The following is a 21,763-nucleotide window of genomic DNA, read 5'->3' as shown; positions in this document are numbered from 1 at the left end:
CTGATATCTAAACTTTGAGTGGTTGTAGATCTCTCCTACCATCTTTCATTTGTAAATTTCCTATATTCACAATACTCTTAACATGAAGTTTCTTATATTTATTTGTTTATGATTTGCTTATAATAAACAGTCATTTAATTACTAGATCAACTCTTTTTATTCTTTTTAATCAATAACATATATTACGTCAAATATCAATATGCAATGAAGAAGTACTAGGATTATAACACACGTTGAGGTGTGTTCTACTAATTGCGATATACACATACAAACGAATAAGTGGCCCGACGTATTTATTACTTTCGTTTGAACTGAACAAGTCAATAATACCTAACAAATTTTAATGATAGACTCATTACAGTCTGTTATTCTATATCTTTTAACATTTTGGTGCAGGGAAAATCTTCATCACTTTTACTCTTTTTTTCGGACATCATGATTCATGCAGATTCTACTTCAAAAAGTAAAAATAATATAAATTTTATAAATTTGGTACGTAATATTTGAATTCGTGTTTTCCATGTTTAAACAAACCGAGATATGGTAAATTCTAATCGGAAATATATATTTTTCAAATGGAACAATTTATAAAGAATTGGTGTATTGAATCTTAGAGGGGTGTATTCAACTTGATATTTTAAGTGACGTGTGTAAAATTTACAAATATTATGTTATTCAATCATGTATTTTAAAAAGTCTACTAAAATCTTGTTATTAAACTGATAATTTAAAAATCGACTTTAAAATCCACTGTTATTCAAAACAGTTTGTGGATTTGAATTTTAATGTTTTTAGTGATTCTGGAGGTTAAAAATAGAAAAATTCAAATCTCATGGTTTTAGGTAGGATTTGAAATTTTTTTACAATAAATCATATCAACTTCCATAAAATCTATGAAAATTTTAATTTTCCTAAATCGCTTAAAATCCTCCAATACACGATTATACACCTCTCTGATTTGTCACCTTTTGAGTCTCTCTTCCCACCAAGAATTTGAAAAAGTCTTTTGTATATTTTCCATCTTGAAAAGTCTTTAGTATATATTTCCATGTACTTGCAAAAACGTACCATTAACAGATACTTACTCCATATGTAATTTCCATATCATTGTGATTCCCAAATCCTTAATTTGTCTTCGATCATAAACTCACTGATTAGTTCTCCATTGCATCTCTATATAAGAACCTCGTAATCACACTGAAATGATATATGCACAACATTACATTCTTACAATATATAATACACATTACAAAAATTCTTTATCTTTTTTTTTTTGTTCCAAATGTCATCGCAGCTGTTAACATTCTTTCTCCTTCTATCTGCTGTGGCGATTCCTGTCGTGACTAGCAACAGACAATGGTGTATAGCGAAGTACACTGCGTCGGCCGAACAGTTACAAGCTAATATCGATTATGCTTGTAGCTTTAATAATGTTGACTGTAGACCGATCCAGCCCGGTGGAAGTTGCTATGAACCTAATACTTTACTAGACCATGCATCGTATGCCATGAACTTTTATTATCAAAATAATGGTCGTATCGATAGTGCTTGCAGTTTTGGCAGAACGGGCTGTTTTATTTTTAACGACCCAAGTCACGGTTCATGTGTCTACTACACTTGAAGAAGTTTTTCTTTAAAAAAAAAAAATTATTATACGAAGAGTGCTTAACGTACTCATCGCTTTAATTATCTTCGGATTTGTTGTATTCCCAAACTAAAGATAAATAATATAATTGATTTGAGGTTTTCTTTAAAAAAAATACGATTCATATTTTGTAGCGATGATGCATTTTTCTTTAATGTGGTGAAGACATGAAAATATGAGATGGTAGTGGAATAGTGTCGATTTTTGTTGAAACATGTCAAGCATGACAAAGCAACTAGTATTAATAATGATGCCAAGAAGAAATTGTATTCTTACAAAATTGGTTTTCATCTCTGATATCTAAACTTTGAGTGGTTGTAGATCTCTCCTACCATCTTTCATTTGTAAATTTCCTATATTCACAATACTCTTAACATGAAGTTTCTTATATTTATTTGTTTATGATTTGCTTATAATAAACAGTCATTTAATTACTAGATCAACTCTTTTTATTCTTTTTAATCAATAACATATATTACGTCAAATATCAATATGCAATGAAGAAGTACTAGGATTATAACACACGTTGAGGTGTGTTCTACTAATTGCGATATACACATACAAACGAATAAGTGGCACGACGTATTTATTACTTTCGTTTGAACTGAACAAGTCAATAATACCTAACAATTTTTAATGATAGACTCATTATTACACTCTGTTATTCTATATCTTTTAACATTTTGGTGGTAGGGAAAATCTTCATCACTTTTACTCCTTTTTTTTTGGACATCATGATTCATGCAGTTTCTACTTCAAAAAGTAAAAAATAATATAAATTTTATAAATTTGGAACATAATATTTGAATTCGTGTTTTCCATGTTTAAACAAACCGAGATATGATAAATTCTAATCGGAAATATATATTTTTCAAATGGAACAATTTATAAAGAATTGGTGTATTGAATCTTAGATGGGTGTATTCAACTTGATATTTTAAGTGACGTGTGTAAAATTTACAAATATTATGTTATTCAATCATGTATTTTAAAAAGTCTACTAAAATCTTGTTATTAAACTGATAATTTAAAAATCGACTTTAAAATCCACTGTTATTCAAAACAGTTTGTGGATTTGAATTTTAATGTTTTTAGTGATTCTGGAGGTTAAAAATAGAAAAATTCAAATCTCATGGTTTTAGGTAGGATTTGAATTTTTTTTACAATAAATCATATCAACTTCCATAAAATCTATCAAAATTTCAATTTTCCTAAATCACTTAAAATCCTCCAATACACGACTAGGGGTGTCAAAATGGGTAGAAACCCATGAGTTTACCCTGTTTGTCTATTATTTAAACGGATATGGGTTAAGTTTTTTTACCCATATAAATAAATGGGTTTTGATGGGTTCGTGGGTTTATCGGGGTAAACCCATTAGGGTTTTGGGTTACCAATGAGTTGATTGAAAAAATAAAAATAATATATATATGCATATAATAGAATAAAGATATATATTAATATGTAAATATTTTTCTTTTTATAATTAATTTATGTAAAATATCTAAAATATATGTTAAATTTTTGGGAAAATTCCCGATAAAAACACCGACCATTTAATATTTGCCAAAAAAAAACATGAACTTTTTCCGTTGCGAGAAAAATACGTAGACTATTTTTTAGTTGATAAAAAATACACGAACTATTATTTTTTTCCAGTTTATCCTCGTCTCCGTTACGACCGTTAACGGTATTGTGACGGCGTTACTATTTTTAAAAAAAGTTCCAGAAAAAAACACAAACTATTTATTTTTTGCCATAAAAATACATGAACTTTTTTTTCTTTGCCTGAAAAATACATAATTTTCATTTTTTTTTCCACTAACAATGTTAGAGATCATAACTTTCTCTATTCTCTTGAACTTCATACAAGTTTTCACTACTATTTATGATAACTAAATTCAAGAACAAAAATACACAATTAGATTAATCGATTTCCAAATTTCTCAGTTAGTATTATTTTTGCATAAATAAATGGTGAATCTGGTTAGGTTACAAGAGTTGATGTCCCACAAAATGACTATAATCTACGATCTCGATCAAGTTTGTGTACACCAGCCCATTTGATGATTTACACTCGCTATAAGCATCATAAAAGGTACTAAAATAAAGAGATGAATATTTTTGAAATGTATAGAAAGGTCTACAAAGGTGGAGATCTCATAAAATTTTAGAGAAGTGTTGATGAAGTTTCAAAATTTGTAAAGTCAATATAAATCCAAAAACAACACTAATTGAGAAATTTCGAAATCGATTAATCTAATTGTGTATTTTTGTTCTTGAATTTAGTTATCCTAAATAGTAGTGAAAACTTGAATGAAGTTCAAGACAACAGAGAAAGTTATGAGTTATGATCTCTAACATTATTAATGGAAAAATAAGAAATGAAAAATTATGTATTTTTCATGCAAAGAAAAAAAAGTTCATGTATTTTTCTGGCAACAAATAAATAGTTTGTGTTTTTTTCTGGAATATTTTTCAAAAATAGTAACACCGTCATAATACTGTTAACGATTGTAACGGAGACGAGGAGAAACTGGAAAAAAATAATAGTTCGTGTATTTTTTACCAACTAAAAAATAGTCTGCGTATTTTTCTGGCAATGAAAAAAGTTCATGTTTTTTTTTGATAAATATTAAATAGTTGGTGTTTTTTTAGGAATTTTCCCTTAAATTTTTCTACTTTGCTAAAAACAAAAAAAAAGGTAAACAATAATATATATGTCAATGATCTAAAAAGAATGTGAAATTTTTTAATATCTAGATATTAACTTTTTAAGTTTAAAAACATTGGTTGGTTTTCTAATTCTATTTTATATAAATATATTATGGATTTAATATCAATTATTTTTTATTATTTTATTTATATATGGGTAACTCATATAACCCATTTAGCCATTGGATTTTTAATAATTGGGTTTGAGTATATAAATTCAACCCATTATAATAGATGGGTCGGGTTGAACCTGCCCACAAAAATCTCTAACTCATGTGGGTATGGGTCGGGTCGGGTCAGATTATCCATTTTGACACCCCTAAATACACCTCTCTGATTTGTCACCTTTTGAGTCTCTCTTCCCAAGAATTTGAAAAAGTCTTTTGTATATTTTCCATCTTGAAAAGTCTTTAGTATATATTTCCATGTACTTGCAAAAACGTACCATTAACAGATACTTACTCCATATGTAATTTCCATATCATTGTGATTCCCAAATCCTTAATTTGTCTTCGATCATAAACTCACTGATTAGTTCTCCATTGCATCTCTATATAAGAACCTCGTAATCACACTGAAATGATATACGCACAACATTACATTCTTACAATATATAATACACATTACAAAAATTCTTTATCTTTTTTTTTTTGTTCCAAATGTCATCGCAGCTGTTAACATTCTTTCTCCTTCTATCTGCTGTGGCGATTCCTGTCGTGACTAGCAACAGACAATGGTGTATAGCGAAGTACACTGCGTCGACCGAACAGTTACAAGCTAATATCGATTATGCTTGTAGCTTTAATAATGTTGACTGTAGACCGATCCAGCCCGGTGGAAGTTGCTATGAACCTAATACTTTACTAGACCATGCATCGTATGCCATGAACTTTTATTATCAAAATAATGGTCGTATCGATAGTGCTTGCAGTTTTGGCAGAACGGGCTGTTTTATTTTTAACGACCCAAGTCACGGTTCATGTGTCTACTACACTTGAAGAAGTTTTTCTTTAAAAAAAAAATTATTATACGAAGAGTGCTTAACGTACTCATCGCTTTAATTATCTTCGGATTTGTTGTATTCTCAAACTAAAGATAAATAATATAATTGATTTGAGGTTTTCTTTAAAAAAAAATACGATTCATATTTTGTAGCGATGATGCATTTTTCTTTAATGTGGTGAAGACATGAAAATATGAGATGGTAGTGGAATAGTGTCGATTTTTGTTGAAACATGTCAAGCATGACAAAGCAACTAGTATTAATAATGATGCCAAGAAGAAATTGTATTCTTACAAAATTGGTTTTCATCTCTGATATCTAAACTTTGAGTGGTTGTAGATCTCTCCTACCATCTTTCATTTGTAAATTTCCTATATTCACAATACTCTTAACATGAAGTTTCTTATATTTATTTGTTTATGATTTGCTTATAATAAACAGTCATTTAATTACTAGATCAACTCTTTTTATTCTTTTTAATCAATAACATATATTACGTCAAATATCAATATGCAATGAAGAAGTACTAGGATTATAACACACGTTGAGGTGTGTTCTACTAATTGCGATATACACATACAAACGAATAAGTGGCCCGACGTATTTATTACTTTCGTTTGAACTGAACAAGTCAATAATACCTAACAAATTTTAATGATAGACTCATTACAGTCTGTTATTCTATATCTTTTAACATTTTGGTGCAGGGAAAATCTTCATCACTTTTACTCTTTTTTTCGGACATCATGATTCATGCAGATTCTACTTCAAAAAGTAAAAATAATATAAATTTTATAAATTTGGTACGTAATATTTGAATTCGTGTTTTCCATGTTTAAACAAACCGAGATATGGTAAATTCTAATCGGAAATATATATTTTTCAAATGGAACAATTTATAAAGAATTGGTGTATTGAATCTTAGAGGGGTGTATTCAACTTGATATTTTAAGTGACGTGTGTAAAATTTACAAATATTATGTTATTCAATCATGTATTTTAAAAAGTCTACTAAAATCTTGTTATTAAACTGATAATTTAAAAATCGACTTTAAAATCCACTGTTATTCAAAACAGTTTGTGGATTTGAATTTTAATGTTTTTAGTGATTCTGGAGGTTAAAAATAGAAAAATTCAAATCTCATGGTTTTAGGTAGGATTTGAAATTTTTTTACAATAAATCATATCAACTTCCATAAAATCTATGAAAATTTTAATTTTCCTAAATCGCTTAAAATCCTCCAATACACGATTATACACCTCTCTGATTTGTCACCTTTTGAGTCTCTCTTCCCACCAAGAATTTGAAAAAGTCTTTTGTATATTTTCCATCTTGAAAAGTCTTTAGTATATATTTCCATGTACTTGCAAAAACGTACCATTAACAGATACTTACTCCATATGTAATTTCCATATCATTGTGATTCCCAAATCCTTAATTTGTCTTCGATCATAAACTCACTGATTAGTTCTCCATTGCATCTCTATATAAGAACCTCGTAATCACACTGAAATGATATATGCACAACATTACATTCTTACAATATATAATACACATTACAAAAATTCTTTATCTTTTTTTTTTGTTCCAAATGTCATCGCAGCTGTTAACATTCTTTCTCCTTCTATCTGCTGTGGCGATTCCTGTCGTGACTAGCAACAGACAATGGTGTATAGCGAAGTACACTGCGTCGGCCGAACAGTTACAAGCTAATATCGATTATGCTTGTAGCTTTAATAATGTTGACTGTAGACCGATCCAGCCCGGTGGAAGTTGCTATGAACCTAATACTTTACTAGACCATGCATCGTATGCCATGAACTTTTATTATCAAAATAATGGTCGTATCGATAGTGCTTGCAGTTTTGGCAGAACGGGCTGTTTTATTTTGAACGACCCAAGTCACGGTTCATGTGTCTACTACACTTGAAGAAGTTTTTCTTTAAAAAAAAAAATTATCATACGAAGAGTGCTTAACGTACTCATCGCTTTAATTATCTTCGGATTTGTTGTATTCCTAAACTAAAGATAAATAATATAATTGAATTGAGGTTTTCTTTAAAAAAAATACGATTCATATTTTGTAGCGATGATGCATTTTTCTTTAATGTGGTGAAGACATGAAAATATGAGATGGTAGTGGAATAGTGTCGATTTTTGTTGAAACATGTCAAGCATGAACATGTCAAGCATGACAAAGCAACTAGTATTAATATTGATGCCAAGAAGAAATTGTATTCTTACAAAATTGGTTTTCATCTCTGATATCTAAACTTTGAGTGGTTGTAGATCTCTCCTACCATCTTTCATTTGTAAATTTCCTATATTCACAATACTCTTAACATGAAGTTTCTTATATTTATTTGTTTATGATTTGCTTATAATAAACAGTCATTTAATTACTAGATCAACTCTTTTTATTCTTTTTAATCAATAACATATATTACGTCAAATATCAATATGCAATGAAGAAGTACTAGGATTATAACACACGTTGAGGTGTGTTCTACTAATTGCGATATACACATACAAACGAATAAGTGGCACGACGTATTTATTACTTTCGTTTGAACTGAACAAGTCAATAATACCTAACAATTTTTAATGATAGACTCATTATTACACTCTGTTATTCTATATCTTTTAACATTTTGGTGGCAGGGAAAATCTTCATCACTTTTACTCCTTTTTTGTTTGGACATCATGATTCATGCAGTTTCTACTTCAAAAAGTAAAAAATAATATAAATTCTATAAATTTGGAACATAATATTTGAATTCGTGTTTTCCATGTTTAAACAAACCGAGATATGGTAAATTCTAATCGGAAATATATATTTTTCAAATGGAACAATTTATAAAGAATTGGTGTATTAAATCTCTCTTTCCAAGAATTTGAAAAAGTCTTTAGTATATATTTCCATCTTGAAAAATCTTTAGTATATATTTCCATGTACTTGCAAAAACGTACCATTAACGGAAACTTACTCCATATGTAATTTCCATATCATTGTGATTCCAAATCCTTAATTTGTCTTCTGTCATAATAAACTCATTATTGATTAAACTCTCCATTGCATCTCTATATAAGAACCCCGTAATCACACTGAAATGATATACGCACAACATTACATTCTTACAAAATATAATACACATTACAAAAAATTTTGATCTTTTTTTTTTTGTTCCAAAATGTCATCGCAGCTGTTAACGTTCTTTCTCCTTCTATCTGCTGTGGCGATTCCTGTCGTGACTAGCTACAGGCAATGGTGTATGCCGTTACCAACTGCGACAGACCAACAGTTACAAGCTAATATAGATTATATTTGTGGTGGCCAGAATGTTGACTGTACACCGATCCAGCCCGGTGGAAGTTGCTATGAACCTAATACTGTACGAGACCATGCGTCGTATGCCATGAACGCTTACTATCATAGTCATGGTCGTATCGAAAGTGCTTGCAACTTCGCCAGAACGGGCTGTTTTGAATTTCACGACCCAAGTCACGGTTCATGTATCTACTACACTTGAAGAAGTTCTACTTTTTTTAGAATATTATATGAAAAGTGCTTAACGTAGTCATCGCTTTATCTTCTTCGTATTGTTGTATCCCCAAACTAAAGATAAATAATACTCTATCCGTTTCAAAATATAGGATGTTTTAGTAGAAACACATATTAAAAAAAATTACTTTTAAAAAGTTTAACCAATCATACTTAAGACTGCATAATATAAAATATAAAATTAATTTAAAAGTTGCATCCTATATTATGAAACAAAAATAATCCTCTAAACATCCTATATTATGAAACAGAAAGAGTATAATTAAGGTGTTTTTTTTATTAAAAAAAGAGATACGATTCAAATTTTTATAGTGATGATGCCTTTTTCTTTAATGTGGTGAAGACTGAAGACATGAAAATATGAGAATGAGATGGTAGTGGAATAGTGTCAAATTATTGTTGAAACATGTCAAGCATGACAAAAGCAACTAGTATGAATATTGATGCCAAGAAGAAATTGTATTCTTGCTTACAAGATTGATGTGGTTTTCATCTCTGATAACTTTTGAGTGGTTTGTAGATCTCTCTCTCTCTTACCATCTTTCATTTTGTAAATTTCCTATATTCACAATATACTCTTAAACATGAAGTTTCTTATATTTATTTTGTTTATAATTTGGCTATAATAAACAGTCATTTTATCACAAAAACAACTCTTTTGTTTTCATAACTTTTACTTTTTATTTTTTTCTCTCCTAGGAATCAACTTTGTTTAAGATAGTAGTATGTAATAACTAAAGAAATTCCATAAAATTGGGAAATTTGGGTTTTCTATTTTTCCTTTTAAAAAAAAAAAAAAAAACAATATAATTAGGGTAAAACTAAAAAACTAGGAAGACGCACGAAGCTGACAAGTTTCTCTGTTTAGTTTCCGTACTTGGGGATCTGTCTCTCTGCAAAATAGATTTAAGTGATTAACCAAAGAAGAACAGAGAGAGATTTTTTTTGGAGGACGAAACCATCGATAAGATCCATGTCGACGAGAGAGAGGACCAAACGTGAGTTACCTCCCGTTCAAGAGGTACCTCCCTTCTTCTACTACTACTCGGAGATCTCCGATTTTTCAATTCATTCTCTCCAATTCTTCTCTTATTTGGTTCATTCCACTCTGTTACTAATTGATTTAAGGAGATAACATAGATCCTTCTTAAATTTGTTTTTTTTTGGATTAAAATTCGTATTATATAGCATATTGATAAATTGCGGAAAGTGGTAGAGGAAGGCAATTACTATGGAGCATTGCAGATGTATAAATCCATCAGTGCAAGGTTCGTTCTTTGCTCTGTTTCCTTCTAATTTACCCAATTTGTTTTTTTTTTTTTACTTGATTGATTCTGCATTGACCCTTTTTTGGAATTCATGTAGAGATTGTTTCTTCATTCTTATTTGGTTGCATACATATGATTGGATTTGATAAAAAAAGATTAGCTTTTTTTTTTTTTTGGTTTGCAGATATGTTACGGCTCAGAGATTCTCTGAAGCTCTTGATATCCTCTATTCAGGGGCATGTATTGAACTTGAACACGGCCTGGTTTGTTCTCTTTCCTTCTTTTGTTGTTTCTATTTTGTACTTGGAACTTTGAGGGGGACATGTTTATCACAAATAAAGACAACATCTTTGTTTCTCTCTCGTTGCACTTTTGTCACTTGTTTAGTTAAAGTAGAGGTTGTTTCAAAATCTCAGGTGAATTGTGGAGCGGACCTCGCTATTTTGTTTGTGGACACACTAGTTAAAGCCAAGTCTCCTTGCAACGATGAAACTCTCGGTTAGTTTCATCCAATATATAATTGCTTTTTTGACCTATTGCTGTTTTCGGGTATACTGAATATATATTTTACCGTCAGATCGTATCAGGGGTATGTACAAATTGTTTCCTCGTGTTCCCGTACCACCTCATTTGGTAGACGTGAGCGACGATGAAGATGTCCAAAATCTTCAAGAATCTCTTGGGGAAGCCAGATCACGTGTTGACAACTTGACTTCTTTCTTGAGAGCTGCTATTAAGTAAGCCAGAGCTATGTGTATTATTTTTTTGCTTATTCAACTGGCACTGTCCATCGTTGTTTTGTGTGAACATGTATCAGTTATATCATATTTTGCTGTTTCTTCTTCTTCCTTTTAGATGGTCTGCAGAGTTTGGAGCCCCAAGTACTGGCTATCCTGAGTTGCATGCTATGCTGGGTGATTATCTCTACACTGAGTGTCCTGAACTTGTAATCCTCTTGTTCCCATTTCTTATTATAAAGTCAATACATTTTCATCTTTCTTGATGAATCAATTTTTAATATATTTCCTGCAGGACATGGTCCGGATATCTCGACATTTTGTTAGAGCTGAGGACCCTGAGAAGTTTGCGTCTATGCTGGTCAATTTTATGGGAAGGGTCAGTTCACTTCCTTTCAAGTTGTCTCATCTCTTGGTTTCTGTATTAGTTGTCTTAAGTTTTAGAGTAGAGTAGTTTTTACACTAGGATAGAAAGTTCAAGAATTGTCAAATGTGATCTCTTCTTGTGGCCAAAAAAAATATGTGTGTTTCTTACTTGAATACTATTCTACAGTGTTATCCTGGAGAAGATGACCTCGCCATTGCACGAGCAGTTCTCATGTAAGTTCATGCTTTATAGCTGGATACATAGATAGCAGAGTTTGCGGGGAACTAAAGAAAGTGAGTTGAGTTTATTTTTTTCTTGCATGATAGGTATTTATCTATGGGTAACATGAAAGATGCAAACTTTATGATGGATGAGATTAAGAGACAAGCAGAGACAAAAAATCCCGAGCTTTCGGAATCAAAGCTTATCCAATTTATCTCATATCTTCTGGAAACGTTAGTTACCTACTTAGAACTTCTTCTTCCTTTTAGTCTTTTCAGCTCGTTGTTGTTTACCTAAAGAAATTTGTTACCCAATACAGGTTGCAGAGGGATGCATTGCCTCTTTTCAATATGTTAAGAGTAAAATATAAGTCAAGCATAGATAGAGATCAGCTGCTTAACGAGGTATACAGTTGTTAGTTACTAATTTCTTCAACAAAATGCAACTCTTTTGTTTGGTTTTTGCATGTTTTAATCCTTGTTGGTTCCATATATTTCTCCTTCACTTTTGATGAAAACCCGGAAATTGTGTTATATTTTGAAGTTGCTGGACGAGATTGCAGAGAGGTTTTACGGTGTGCAGCGTAAGAATCCTTTGCAAGGGATGTTTGGAGACATCTTCAAGGTAAAATAAATTCTTATGTATATCTCATATCTTGATGTTACTTTGCTTTAACCATTGAAACTCTGTTTGCTCTGTGTAGATGATGGGCTGAGGAAAAGTGATAAAAGAGGCAATAGGAAAAGAAAAAAAAAGTCCTTTGTGATTTGTTTATTTGGCAATGTACAAATAATGGATAGCTCTGGAGAATTCTCCAGATCATAAGTTATTTCTCTTTTCCTCAAGTGGGTGAAAGAGTTTTGTTCTTTGTAACATTATACAATTTTTGTTCGTCTTCACTACATTTTCAGGATAAATGAAATTGAATTCAATTTAACATTACCATCATTTGTCAAACTAAAATTTCAGACACTATGGAATGGGAAGACTAGTAGGCAAATGTTTCTTTAGATTCAAAGCCTCTTGCAGTAATACTATTTAAGACAGATAAATTGTGTACCCACGAAACGACAAAATAAGTAATACAGAACGTCAAGAATCTCGAACAACAGTTGAAGAAGAGAAGCAAGTACAGAGCCTTGACATGGTTGTGGCTTTAAGCAAGTTAGATTGTGCTGCATCAAGTAATGAATCAGCTTCAAGGGATTTCTCGAAACAGGACTTAGCTTCTTCCCACCTCCGTTCAGCCACAAACACAAGTCCAAGGTTGTTGTATGCAGGTGCATAACCCGGTTTGAGTTCCAACGCCTTTGAGAACATTGCTTTGGAGACTTCGTACTGCTTTTTTTGTCGATACAGGTTCCCAAGGTTAGAGAATATCGTGTGAGCTTGATCCTCTGTTGACACAGCCAAGGCTCGCTTGTACACTTCCTCGGCTTCTGAATGTTCGTCTGATAAATGTAGTGAGATACCTAATAGCCAACACATGAAGCTAACATAAGAGTTATGCATCAAACTTAAAATTGTGGAACCACATCAATTTGCTCCTCAAGCTTACCGAGATTTGACCACACATAGCTACATTCTCTAGAACGACTCACTGCTGCCTTGAGGTATTTTTGGGAGACCTTATATTGTTGAGAACAGAGACTATGAAGACCGAGCTGGTGCCACCGGACAGCATCTTCAGGATCCTCTGTTATAGCCTAATGTAAATAAGAAGAGAATAATGAGATTAAAAAGAATTCCCAATGTTCTCTTCATTATCTATGTGTGTCTGTACTTGTGACCAAACCAGAAGAAGTGCCAATGACTTATTTAAGGAAATCAGTCTTCCTCCTATTCTACCAAACATCTGAAACTGACTTCATAAGTATCGCAACAGAGTAAGAGCATACCTGCTTTAAGCTGTAAACAGCCCGCTCTTCCATCTCCGTTAATTCATTTCGGTCAGCAACAAAAGCAGCTGCAATTTCATGCTGTGCTTTGTGAACCATGGCAAGCCCTGCCCAAGCAATGGGAGGGTCAATTGGAACAGATTCTCCTTCTCTTATCACTGAAGCCATCTCGTTGCCAGCCCATGAAAGCTGGTCGCTTGCATCCTGAGACCTTTCCGCATCTTTGATTCGTTGGACAGCAACAGCAAATCTAGTAGCCATACAGTTGGGATCAAGCTTGGCTGCCTGAAAAAGAAAAACAGGTAAATTCAATCAACCATAACCAAGACTGCTGTGTAAGCCAAAGAGTTTACAGCCAGAATCTTATTATCACAAAATCAGGGTTACATTTTGAACAGCCGCCATCAAGGTGGAATGGCTCACTTGGACAAGGTATGATTAAGCTACATAAGTCTCTTCCTCCTATGCATTTGGATCATGTTTAGTTGACTGTATGCCTAGTGCAATCGAGACCAAAGAACTTGGACACAGAACCACAAGCAAATGTTCGGTAAAAACAAGAATATTCAAACCAAGGTTATTTTATATTTCATCACATAAGAGGTTAATATGCCCAACCCATTCAGAGGAACAGCGTCCACCCTAATCCTCCCAAATAAACGTATAAAGATCGGGTAGGTATGCATTACTTTCACTAAGTTCCAAATATGTCTTGAGAAAAAGTGAAACGGAAATCAAGTAAAGAAACCTGTCTGTCTAAGATAAGGAAAACAATGAACAACCTCAAAACAAAGAAGTGAGCCAAAAGCACCTTCTCCAAACATTTGCTAGAACTTCTGTGATCACCCATCATATAATATGAATTAGCAAGATTCACCCACGTATGGGCAGACATTGGATCTGATCTTAGAGCAGCTAAGAGACATTCCTTTGCGACATTCATAGATGCCTTCTGATCTTCGGAAGCACCAGTACCACCATTAGCCCCGGCACCTGACATCAATTGAAAACACATTTACAAGTTACAAGTGGAAAATACAGTATTACATAAGTACTCTATCCTCTGATTTTGCATGTGTACTTTGCTAAGGCAGGCTGAGAAGAAAATTTAAAGGTTCTTTGATAAGAAACAAACCAGCGACAGTTGAACTGTGTTTGCAGAGAAGCTCAGCAGCATAATTAATCAAAGCGGCAGGATGGTTATGGTCTTTCAGTACCAAATCTTGAAAACATTTTGCTGCAAGCTCCATATCGCCACTGGAAGACTTGTTCATTAGAGAGAAGTATCACGATAAGTTAGAAAATTGAGGGGAAGAAAACTTCTCACCTTTGAAGATAAGCAACTCCAAGGTTTGCAAGGCAATCATAATTGTCAGGGACAAGCGCCAACAAAGATGACAAAACCGATATGGCACTCTACAAATCAACAAAGCAGAACAATATCACAAAAGGAATCACATTAATAATCAGACAACATGGTGAAGAATATTACCATCAAACAACCAGCTTTGAGAAGCATTAAGCCAAGGGTATTCCAAACGGCAGCCTGTCGAACATCTAACTTTATAGAATCCTTTAATTTTGATAGAATTTCCTCAAGCTCGTCTCCCTCAAGCTCTTTAAAAGTGTCTGTATCCCCAAAACCATCCAAAAGAATACACTACAATGTTTACAAAAGTGAAATATTAAGCTTTGTATACGGAGCTCGCTAATACAAGACTTCAATACGCTGATTCAGACACATAGATCAGATCATCACCTGTCCATGGTGAATTTGAACTAACAAGAGTAGTTCTGGTCGAGCAATTTCTGGCTCACAACCCAGTAAGATCTCTTCAGCTTTCTCATATTCTGGTATCGCCTAAAACCCTCTAGCAGTTAACTTAAATAAAATGATAATTATTCTAAGATATATCATTGTAGCCGCAGCTCAAGCCTACCTTTTGAGATTGGCCCAGTCTTTGGAACATTAGACCAAGAATAAAATGGGCATGAGCATTTTTGGGCATCTTCCTTGCAACATGAATCAGACCCTATAAAGAGAGCAGGGTTAGCAGAATTTAAATAAAAGCATCATCATCATCATGAAACATTAGACCAACAACCAACTGGGATAAGTACTATAAAATCATGAGCACCATCATCATACCATTTTGAGGTTACTGATTTTTTCTTCCCGGGATGCAGGGACCCCTTGATTAGCCTGATCACCATCTGCATCAACTCCACAGTCAGAGGAACCTTCAATCTTACTTCTCGAGCGGCATTTCCCCACCTTGCTGCTCTTTTTGGCATCTACTTCTCCTGGTTCCACCTCCTTGCATGTTAATGTACCTCCCTCTTGATAATTTTCCTCGTTATTCAACCTACAAACACACAGTGTCAAGTCAAGAACCCTGAAGAACCTCTCTTAGCTTCGCCTACCCAACAAAGCATTAAGAATCAAACCCTACTTATCCAAAAACATAAAATCCCCCATTTCTAGAGCCAGACTCCTACTGAACGATATCCAAAGTCTCCATTTTTATCATTACGGCATAAAAAGACATCATTTTTTCTAAACCCAAAACAAAAAAAATGTCACTCACAAATAAGTTTTCTTCCGAACAGAGGAAACAAAAGAATCATCTCAGCAAAGCAAAGTTAGTCAAAAGGCACAGAAAGATAGTTTCAGCAGAAACACAAACAACTCTATAGAAGCAGAAGAAGGATACCTAGCGATGGGAATAGTAGGGATTTGAATTGATGAGTCAATATCATCAGCCTCAGGAGGATTGAAATTGAGGTCAGCTAAGACTACAAGCTTTGGAGGTCGAGCAAGAGGAGGCCTTTCAATAGCGGAAGAAGATGCAGGAGAGTCAACGCTCATGGGTTCGTGTTTGACGGCTATCGTCTCCGGCCGGTCCATCGATGTTCTGACTTAGTGCGCCGGAAAGTAAAGTCGAGTTCAAGCCAAAAATAAATAAAAATCAAAACAAAAACATTTGACGAGGGTTGTGTTTGGCAACAATGATTAGTCTATCCTTTGGTTGCACTACCCTAATCTCGCGACAAAAAGTTCCCTTTTTTATTACAACTCTCAATATAGCAACTAATTTTTTTTTATAACTTTGTTTGTTAATTTAGAATTTTAGATTCACAAGGATTTCAATTCATTGTATTTTTTGGTGTATAACAGATTAACAAATACTTTTACAATGTAACGAAAATCCATCAGAAATTAGAACACACTAAAAAGATATTAGTACAAAAGACAAAAAAAACACAATAACAAGAAAGAAACACATGAAAATATAAACATCTCATGTTTATCTACCAAGTACCAAACCCAATTCATACATTTTATATATATGATGATATTAATTACCATAATATATAAAGAAAGTGAGAAAGTAATATAGTGGAGCTTACACAAACATAAGAAGAAACTGAGAAGGGAATCAGTCATCATCACTCTCACTCACTCACTCATCACTGAGTTGCAGAAATCGCAAACTCATGAAGGATCCAGCCATTGTCCATGGCACGGCTAGCATACAACTCAAACTTCTCTTTCGCATTCGGTATATCAAGTGACAAGTCATCCAGGCTATCTTTAACACGACCGAACCCTTTCGTCATTTGGTTAGTTGTAATCAATCCTTCACCAAAACACTCCTCAAGCAGATTCAGTAACCGATCATTCTGCTTCTCCATTGCCATCACCAAAGCTTTCTTCACTACTTCGTGGTTAAAAAATGGCATCCCTAGATCGCGGATACATTGACAAGCTTCTGATGTTACTCCTCCCGTTTCGTATTCTTCTAAAAGTTTCAAGATTTTGTCCTTTGCATCTTCCACTATCCATCCGGTTCCACCACCCCAGCTTCTCAGGAGTCTCTCTCCTGCGTGTCGGGCTGAGATGAGAGTCCTGGCTGAGCGGACTGTTTCGCTTCCGGTTGATTTTGGAGGTAGCTTCGTTGAGATCTCTTCAAGGTTAAGTGGAACTAAGACGTCGTCAATCACAGCTCTAGCTAAAAACAGGGCAAGTTCGTTTGATGCGTCCATGATGTCTAAAGCGGTGTCTTCTGCGGATTCCAGGAGCATAATGAAACCGTTTATGAAATCTTCGGTTGAGAATAACTCCATGTGAAGAGCAGAGAGAAGAACCGAAGCCATTTCCTTTTCTCTGTTTTTCCTATCTAGAGCAAGAGTTATGAGCCTCTTCAGAAACACTGGGTTATATTCAGGTGTCCCTAAATCTTGAAGACTGCGGATTAGCTCAGGAATGTCATCTGATAAGAAATATTCCTGAATTATGTTCACTGTATCCTTCTTGTACTGTTTTAGCTTTCCGTCTTCACTTGATTTCCCTTCATCTTGATCAGAGGTTACCTTAAATGAATCATCAAGCCAGCCTCCAGAAATAGCCTTTGGAACTATAGAATTAAACAGCTTTTTGGCAGATGGGATATCTAGAGCAAGGTCATCAAGACTCTCTGCTACTCGGTAGAATCCTTTCACCATTTGACTCGAACTGATGAGACCTTCTTCAGCAGCTTCGTTCAACAGCTTTAGTATACGTGACTCAGCGGATTGAGATTCCATAGCCAGAACCAAAGCCCTCTTCACGACCTCGTGATGGAAAAACGAGACGCCTAATTCCCTGATGCATCTACAAGCTTCGTAAGTGTCTCCGTTTTCCACGTATTCCTGTAAGATTTCAGATATCTTTTTCTTTGTTTCTTCTACTGTAGTGTGAGTACTACCTCCCCACTTCTTCTCCACTAGTTCTGCATGGTGAGGAGCTGAGAGATAGCTCTTTTCTGCAGTCACAATTACCTGAAACCCTTTGGAAGATTCTGGAAGAATTTTCTTAGATCTAGTCAGAAAAACCGGAGGGAGAATTTCGTCAACGATAGCCCGTGCAATAAACAATGCAAGGACATTAACAGCATCAAGAATGTCCACTGCTAGGTCATCCACAGATCTGAGAAGTCTAATAAACCCATCCCTAATTTGATCAGGTAAAATGACATCAACATACAATGCAGAGAGTAGCACAGAAGCCATTTCCTTCTCCTTATCATGCCTGTCCATGGCCATAGAAACAAGTCGCTTGGTAAAGTAAGGATGATATTCACTTGAACCAAGTTCCCTGAGGTCAGATGCCGCCACTTTCACATCCCCGGTGCTAAAGTATTCCTCAATGATGGAAACTACAGCCTTTTTGTAATCATCCAACGGGTCTGATACAGGTGAATCAACAAGTCCATCATATGCGTCCTGTTAAATTGTATACATGAATCACAAACGCATAAATAAATTGTATACATGAATCACAAACGCATAAATCAAACTATTAGTAAAGGTTAAAGTCAGCTGATGCTAGATATAAAATTCCTAAACAAACAAGAAAAAGTATCCAACACAAAATAAAGGCGCAAAGTAAGTACCTCTCCACTATCGTAATTTGGATCATTCTTATCAATACAGCAGTCACCGTCATCAGTGTCAAGAAGCTTTCCCCAAGTTCCTTTTCCACCAGCACCCTCTACAGATATCAATACCACATAAGTAAACCATAACAATTGAACTCTTTTACTGAAAACTAAAGTCTAGAAACTGCTTTCATTCAAGATACTTTCAAAGGGAACAGATAAATAGTCATCTCGCTCACTACAAAGGATATATTTACCAAGAAACAATCACAAAAAGGTTAAAAAAAGTTCAAGTTTTTTTACCCTTCTTAACACGAATATGCTTCCCTGAGTGTGTCCGTCGCACATGCCTCAGTGGAATCCCAGCTACTGGCCCTTTGCCACCAGTGGGTGACTTAATGTTCAAATCAGCAAACAGAGTATGAGATTTCGGCGATGATGACAAACTTTCAGCATTCTGAGTTGCTATTTCAAGCTTTTTCCACTGTCCATCAGTCAAGATTCCCTCACCCGATGCCATCTGTAACAATAAAACGATCATTATTAACTCATAAACACATAAACTGAAAACCAAAGAGAAAAAAAATTGACTCTTTCCCCCAAAACCCCTAATAACGATCAGCAAGAACATGAGGTATCACTACGAAATTTCCCACCTTTATCAGTAAACAACACTAATAAAACCAAGAACAAGAAACCCACAAGTGCTATTTCCAAGATACTACACAAGAGACCTTAAACAACTGTTAAAAAGAACAAATCGATTGAAGTAAACAAAACACAAGAATACAATCACAACTATATAAAGAAACAAAATCTAATATTTCATGCCTGTGATCGTAAGAATACAAATCCAAATCGGGAAACAAAGTCGTCTTCTTTACTGCTTGGCTCGGATCTCGAGCCAAGACAGGAAAGACAAGTAATCGGATCTCCAGCACACCGGTAACCAAAAAAGAAAACGACCGGAAAAAGTATCAACGTCAAGTAAACAAATCGATAGTAAGTAGATGATAACGAACGATCAATCGAATCGCAAAGATTCAAAAAAAGTCACCGATTCCTTTAGACAACGACGAGAGAGGATTTGGATTAGGATCACCAAAAAATAAAAAAACACACAAAACAAAACAATAAAATAAAGTTTAGTGTTCTCTTCCTTTATATACGATGGGACACGTCATCAACCATGTACGTGGAGGGCTTAGATATTTCCTTTTTTAATTTTAGTTTATCCAGAACAACGGGCCGTGTTGGATATATATAAAGGCCCATTAAATTAGATATTTTGGGCTTTTGAATGAAAAAAATTGTAAGCTTGCATGGTGGAATGATTACATCACGTCATTATGGCATCATGTATGTACATAAAGTCTTTAAAAGAGATATGGATAAGTTTATTTTATATATATTTTTTTTTTGGAAGAACTTAATCCGTTTTGAAGATTATGATTTGATTGATAAACTTTAATTTTGTTTCGTTATTTTAGTGAATGTAATGTATGGAAATTATATATTTTAGAACACTGATGAATGAGTAGAAGAAGTTGGCAAGTAGTTTTCAAGCAAAACCGTCACATGCCTTTTGTCTGGATTAAGTCTCTGTTTCTCTGATCCGACGGTTCCTTTTACATCTACCACCTTAAATTTAAATCGAACGTCTCTAATGGTTTATAGAAATGTCAATTCTCTCTTTTTTTCTTGTTTTCTGAAACAAGACAAGTCAATTTTCGCAAGGAAAAAAAATGAAATCTGAATTGATGTCATATGGAAGAGAAGACTTTTGATGGTGGTGAGCATTTGTTCGAAACAGTGATTTGGATTACTTGATAATCCAAATGATAAAGCTTCGTTTTGACGATGAGAATACCTAAGCTAATGCATGTAAAACTCTATTTAATATGGTTGAATTAGATATGATCGATCATACTCAATGATTATTGAACTTGCTTAGTCTAATGCTATCTTTTGTATTTTATAAATCATGTAAAACATAGTAAACAAAAAAAAAGATATAGGTTAAACATAGTAAACTATAACGTTATAGTTATAAGTATATATTTTTGCATTTCAGCTTTGAGAACATTCTGATACAACCAAAAAAAAAAACAAGAACATTAATGTCGGTTCTCGATCTTTGTCACGTACGAGAAACATAATCATTTACTACTAATCGAATGAATGTCCAAAACTTTCTAAAAATTTAGGATATACAAAAAATTGTTATGATTGATTTCTGCAATTGATGTACAAAATACACATGATTTTGCTTGAATGTATGATAAAAATCACTTGACTAAAACTCATGATCGACTATATAGGAAGATAAAATGTCGGTGAGACTCATATAATTGTATAAGTTGATAAAATATAGAATTTATTAAAAAGTGTGGAAGATATATATAGTGATGCAAGTACTTCCCATGTGCATTGATTGTCATCAATACATGATTTTTAAACCAGCCAAAAATTTCAAAACAAGTCTGATTGTTGGATATGAATATACAATTTCTTTATGGTTATAAAAGAATTTATGAAATTATTATATGAGCGTAATTTATTGAAAGATTGGACACGAAGTCGAAGCACATGGTTCGGTGGTCCCAAAATCAAACCTCTATGGGCCAGTGTCGGCTCAGTTCTCCTATTCCATTGTTTTTGGTGGGTCTTCTTTTCTCTTTTTTATACTTTTCCTGCGAACAACAAAATATTTTTGAGACACAAAAATAAATCACTGGAAGAAAAAAAAAACTAACACTCTAAAGATAAATTTATCAATTATATCATCTTATTGTAACAATAAGATTCTTGTATTCTGTGGTAGCCACGCCCGGTCTAGAGGATAAGCGGCCTTGGCCAAAAAAACTGCCATTAACCCTTTTATGTGTGTTTTTTCTAAAATGTATCTTAACTAATACAAGTTCA

At 33.7% G+C, this 21,763-nt stretch overlaps 4 protein-coding genes and 3 pseudogenes across 6 annotated transcripts; 5 read left to right on the top strand and 2 right to left on the bottom strand.

Moving 5' to 3' along the window:
- Positions 1–1,196: 1,196 nt before the first annotated feature.
- Positions 1,197–2,065, top strand: LOC147949329 (major pollen allergen Ole e 10 pseudogene; annotated as a pseudogene).
- Positions 2,066–4,830: 2,765 nt separating this feature from the next.
- On the top strand, positions 4,831–5,771 carry LOC104740965 (major pollen allergen Ole e 10 pseudogene; annotated as a pseudogene).
- A 1,080-nt stretch (positions 5,772–6,851) lies between these two features.
- Positions 6,852–7,712, top strand: LOC104740945 (major pollen allergen Ole e 10 pseudogene; annotated as a pseudogene). Its single transcript, XR_015584645.1, has one exon. The product of XR_015584645.1 is annotated as a major pollen allergen Ole e 10 pseudogene (transcript).
- A 783-nt stretch (positions 7,713–8,495) lies between these two features.
- LOC104740936 (major pollen allergen Ole e 10) lies at positions 8,496–9,013 on the top strand. The gene has a single exon (XM_010461685.3). The coding sequence runs from the start codon at positions 8,556–8,558 to the stop codon at positions 8,892–8,894; it is 339 nt and encodes a 112-aa protein (XP_010459987.1). The 5' UTR covers positions 8,496–8,555; the 3' UTR covers positions 8,895–9,013.
- Positions 9,014–9,433: 420 nt separating this feature from the next.
- Positions 9,434–12,462, top strand: LOC104740928 (protein GET4). Its single transcript, XM_010461672.3, has 12 exons — positions 9,434–9,947; positions 10,115–10,194; positions 10,379–10,457; positions 10,611–10,692; positions 10,772–10,931; positions 11,050–11,140; positions 11,227–11,310; positions 11,485–11,531; positions 11,625–11,753; positions 11,840–11,924; positions 12,064–12,144; positions 12,224–12,462. Exons 1-12 carry the CDS (start codon positions 9,900–9,902, stop codon positions 12,233–12,235), a joined length of 978 nt encoding a protein of 325 aa, XP_010459974.1. The 5' UTR covers positions 9,434–9,899; the 3' UTR covers positions 12,236–12,462.
- A 50-nt stretch (positions 12,463–12,512) lies between these two features.
- On the bottom strand, positions 12,513–16,579 carry LOC104740920 (uncharacterized). 2 transcript variants are annotated; one of them, XR_015584636.1, is made up of 11 exons: positions 16,133–16,579; positions 15,568–15,784; positions 15,359–15,451; positions 15,178–15,279; positions 14,911–15,078; positions 14,746–14,834; positions 14,554–14,675; positions 14,201–14,411; positions 13,419–13,703; positions 13,079–13,226; positions 12,513–12,992 (listed from the first exon to the last, which is right to left on the bottom strand). XR_015584636.1 is itself a non-coding variant. In XM_010461661.3 (11 exons), the coding sequence occupies exons 1-11, from the start codon at positions 16,324–16,326 to the stop codon at positions 12,613–12,615; spliced, it is 1,980 nt and encodes a 659-aa protein (XP_010459963.1). In that variant the 5' UTR covers positions 16,327–16,579; the 3' UTR covers positions 12,513–12,612. The 2 variants fall into 2 exon arrangements, 1 of the variants encoding a protein (XP_010459963.1); XM_010461661.3 differs by having other exon boundaries at positions 14,230–14,411.
- A 129-nt stretch (positions 16,580–16,708) lies between these two features.
- LOC104740909 (MA3 DOMAIN-CONTAINING TRANSLATION REGULATORY FACTOR 1) lies at positions 16,709–20,187 on the bottom strand. The gene is made up of 4 exons (XM_010461651.3): positions 19,670–20,187; positions 19,142–19,358; positions 18,854–18,951; positions 16,709–18,683 (listed from the first exon to the last, which is right to left on the bottom strand). The coding sequence occupies exons 2-4, from the start codon at positions 19,356–19,358 to the stop codon at positions 16,890–16,892; spliced, it is 2,109 nt and encodes a 702-aa protein (XP_010459953.1). The 5' UTR covers positions 19,670–20,187; the 3' UTR covers positions 16,709–16,889.
- Positions 20,188–21,763: the final 1,576 nt, after the last annotated feature.

Source organism: Camelina sativa, chromosome 2 (genome assembly GCF_030686135.1).
Source record: "Camelina sativa cultivar CO46 ecotype springtype chromosome 2, ASM3068613v1".
NCBI lineage: Eukaryota > Viridiplantae > Streptophyta > Magnoliopsida > Brassicales > Brassicaceae > Camelina > Camelina sativa.
This window is presented reverse-complemented; position numbering and strand designations above follow the sequence as displayed.

Bases quoted from the DNA above. Each gene is read 5' to 3' on its own strand.
- LOC104740909 (XM_010461651.3), bottom strand. From the start codon at position 19,358: ATGGCATCGGGTGAGGGAATCTTGACTGATGGACAGTGGAAAAAGCTT. The intron at 18,952-19,141 runs GTAAAAAAACTT...TGATATCTGTAG, and splicing joins GCATATTCGTGTTAAGAAGG to AGGGTGCTGGTGGAAAAGGA. The intron at 18,684-18,853 runs GTACTTACTTTG...ACAATTTAACAG, and splicing joins CAAATTACGATAGTGGAGAG to GACGCATATGATGGACTTGT.
- LOC104740936 (XM_010461685.3), top strand. From the start codon at position 8,556: ATGTCATCGCAGCTGTTAACGTTCTTTCTCCTTCTATCTGCTGTGGCG.
- LOC104740920 (XM_010461661.3), bottom strand. From the start codon at position 16,326: ATGGACCGGCCGGAGACGATAGCCGTCAAACACGAACCCATGAGCGTT. The intron at 14,835-14,910 runs GTAATATTCTTC...GTTGATTTGTAG, and splicing joins TCAAAGCTGGTTGTTTGATG to AGTGCCATATCGGTTTTGTC. The intron at 13,227-13,418 runs GTATGCTCTTAC...TATTTACATTAG, and splicing joins CTGTTTACAGCTTAAAGCAG to GCTATAACAGAGGATCCTGA.
- LOC104740928 (XM_010461672.3), top strand. From the start codon at position 9,900: ATGTCGACGAGAGAGAGGACCAAACGTGAGTTACCTCCCGTTCAAGAG. The intron at 10,195-10,378 runs GTTCGTTCTTTG...TTTGGTTTGCAG, and splicing joins TATAAATCCATCAGTGCAAG to ATATGTTACGGCTCAGAGAT. The intron at 11,532-11,624 runs GTAAGTTCATGC...CTTGCATGATAG, and splicing joins ATTGCACGAGCAGTTCTCAT to GTATTTATCTATGGGTAACA.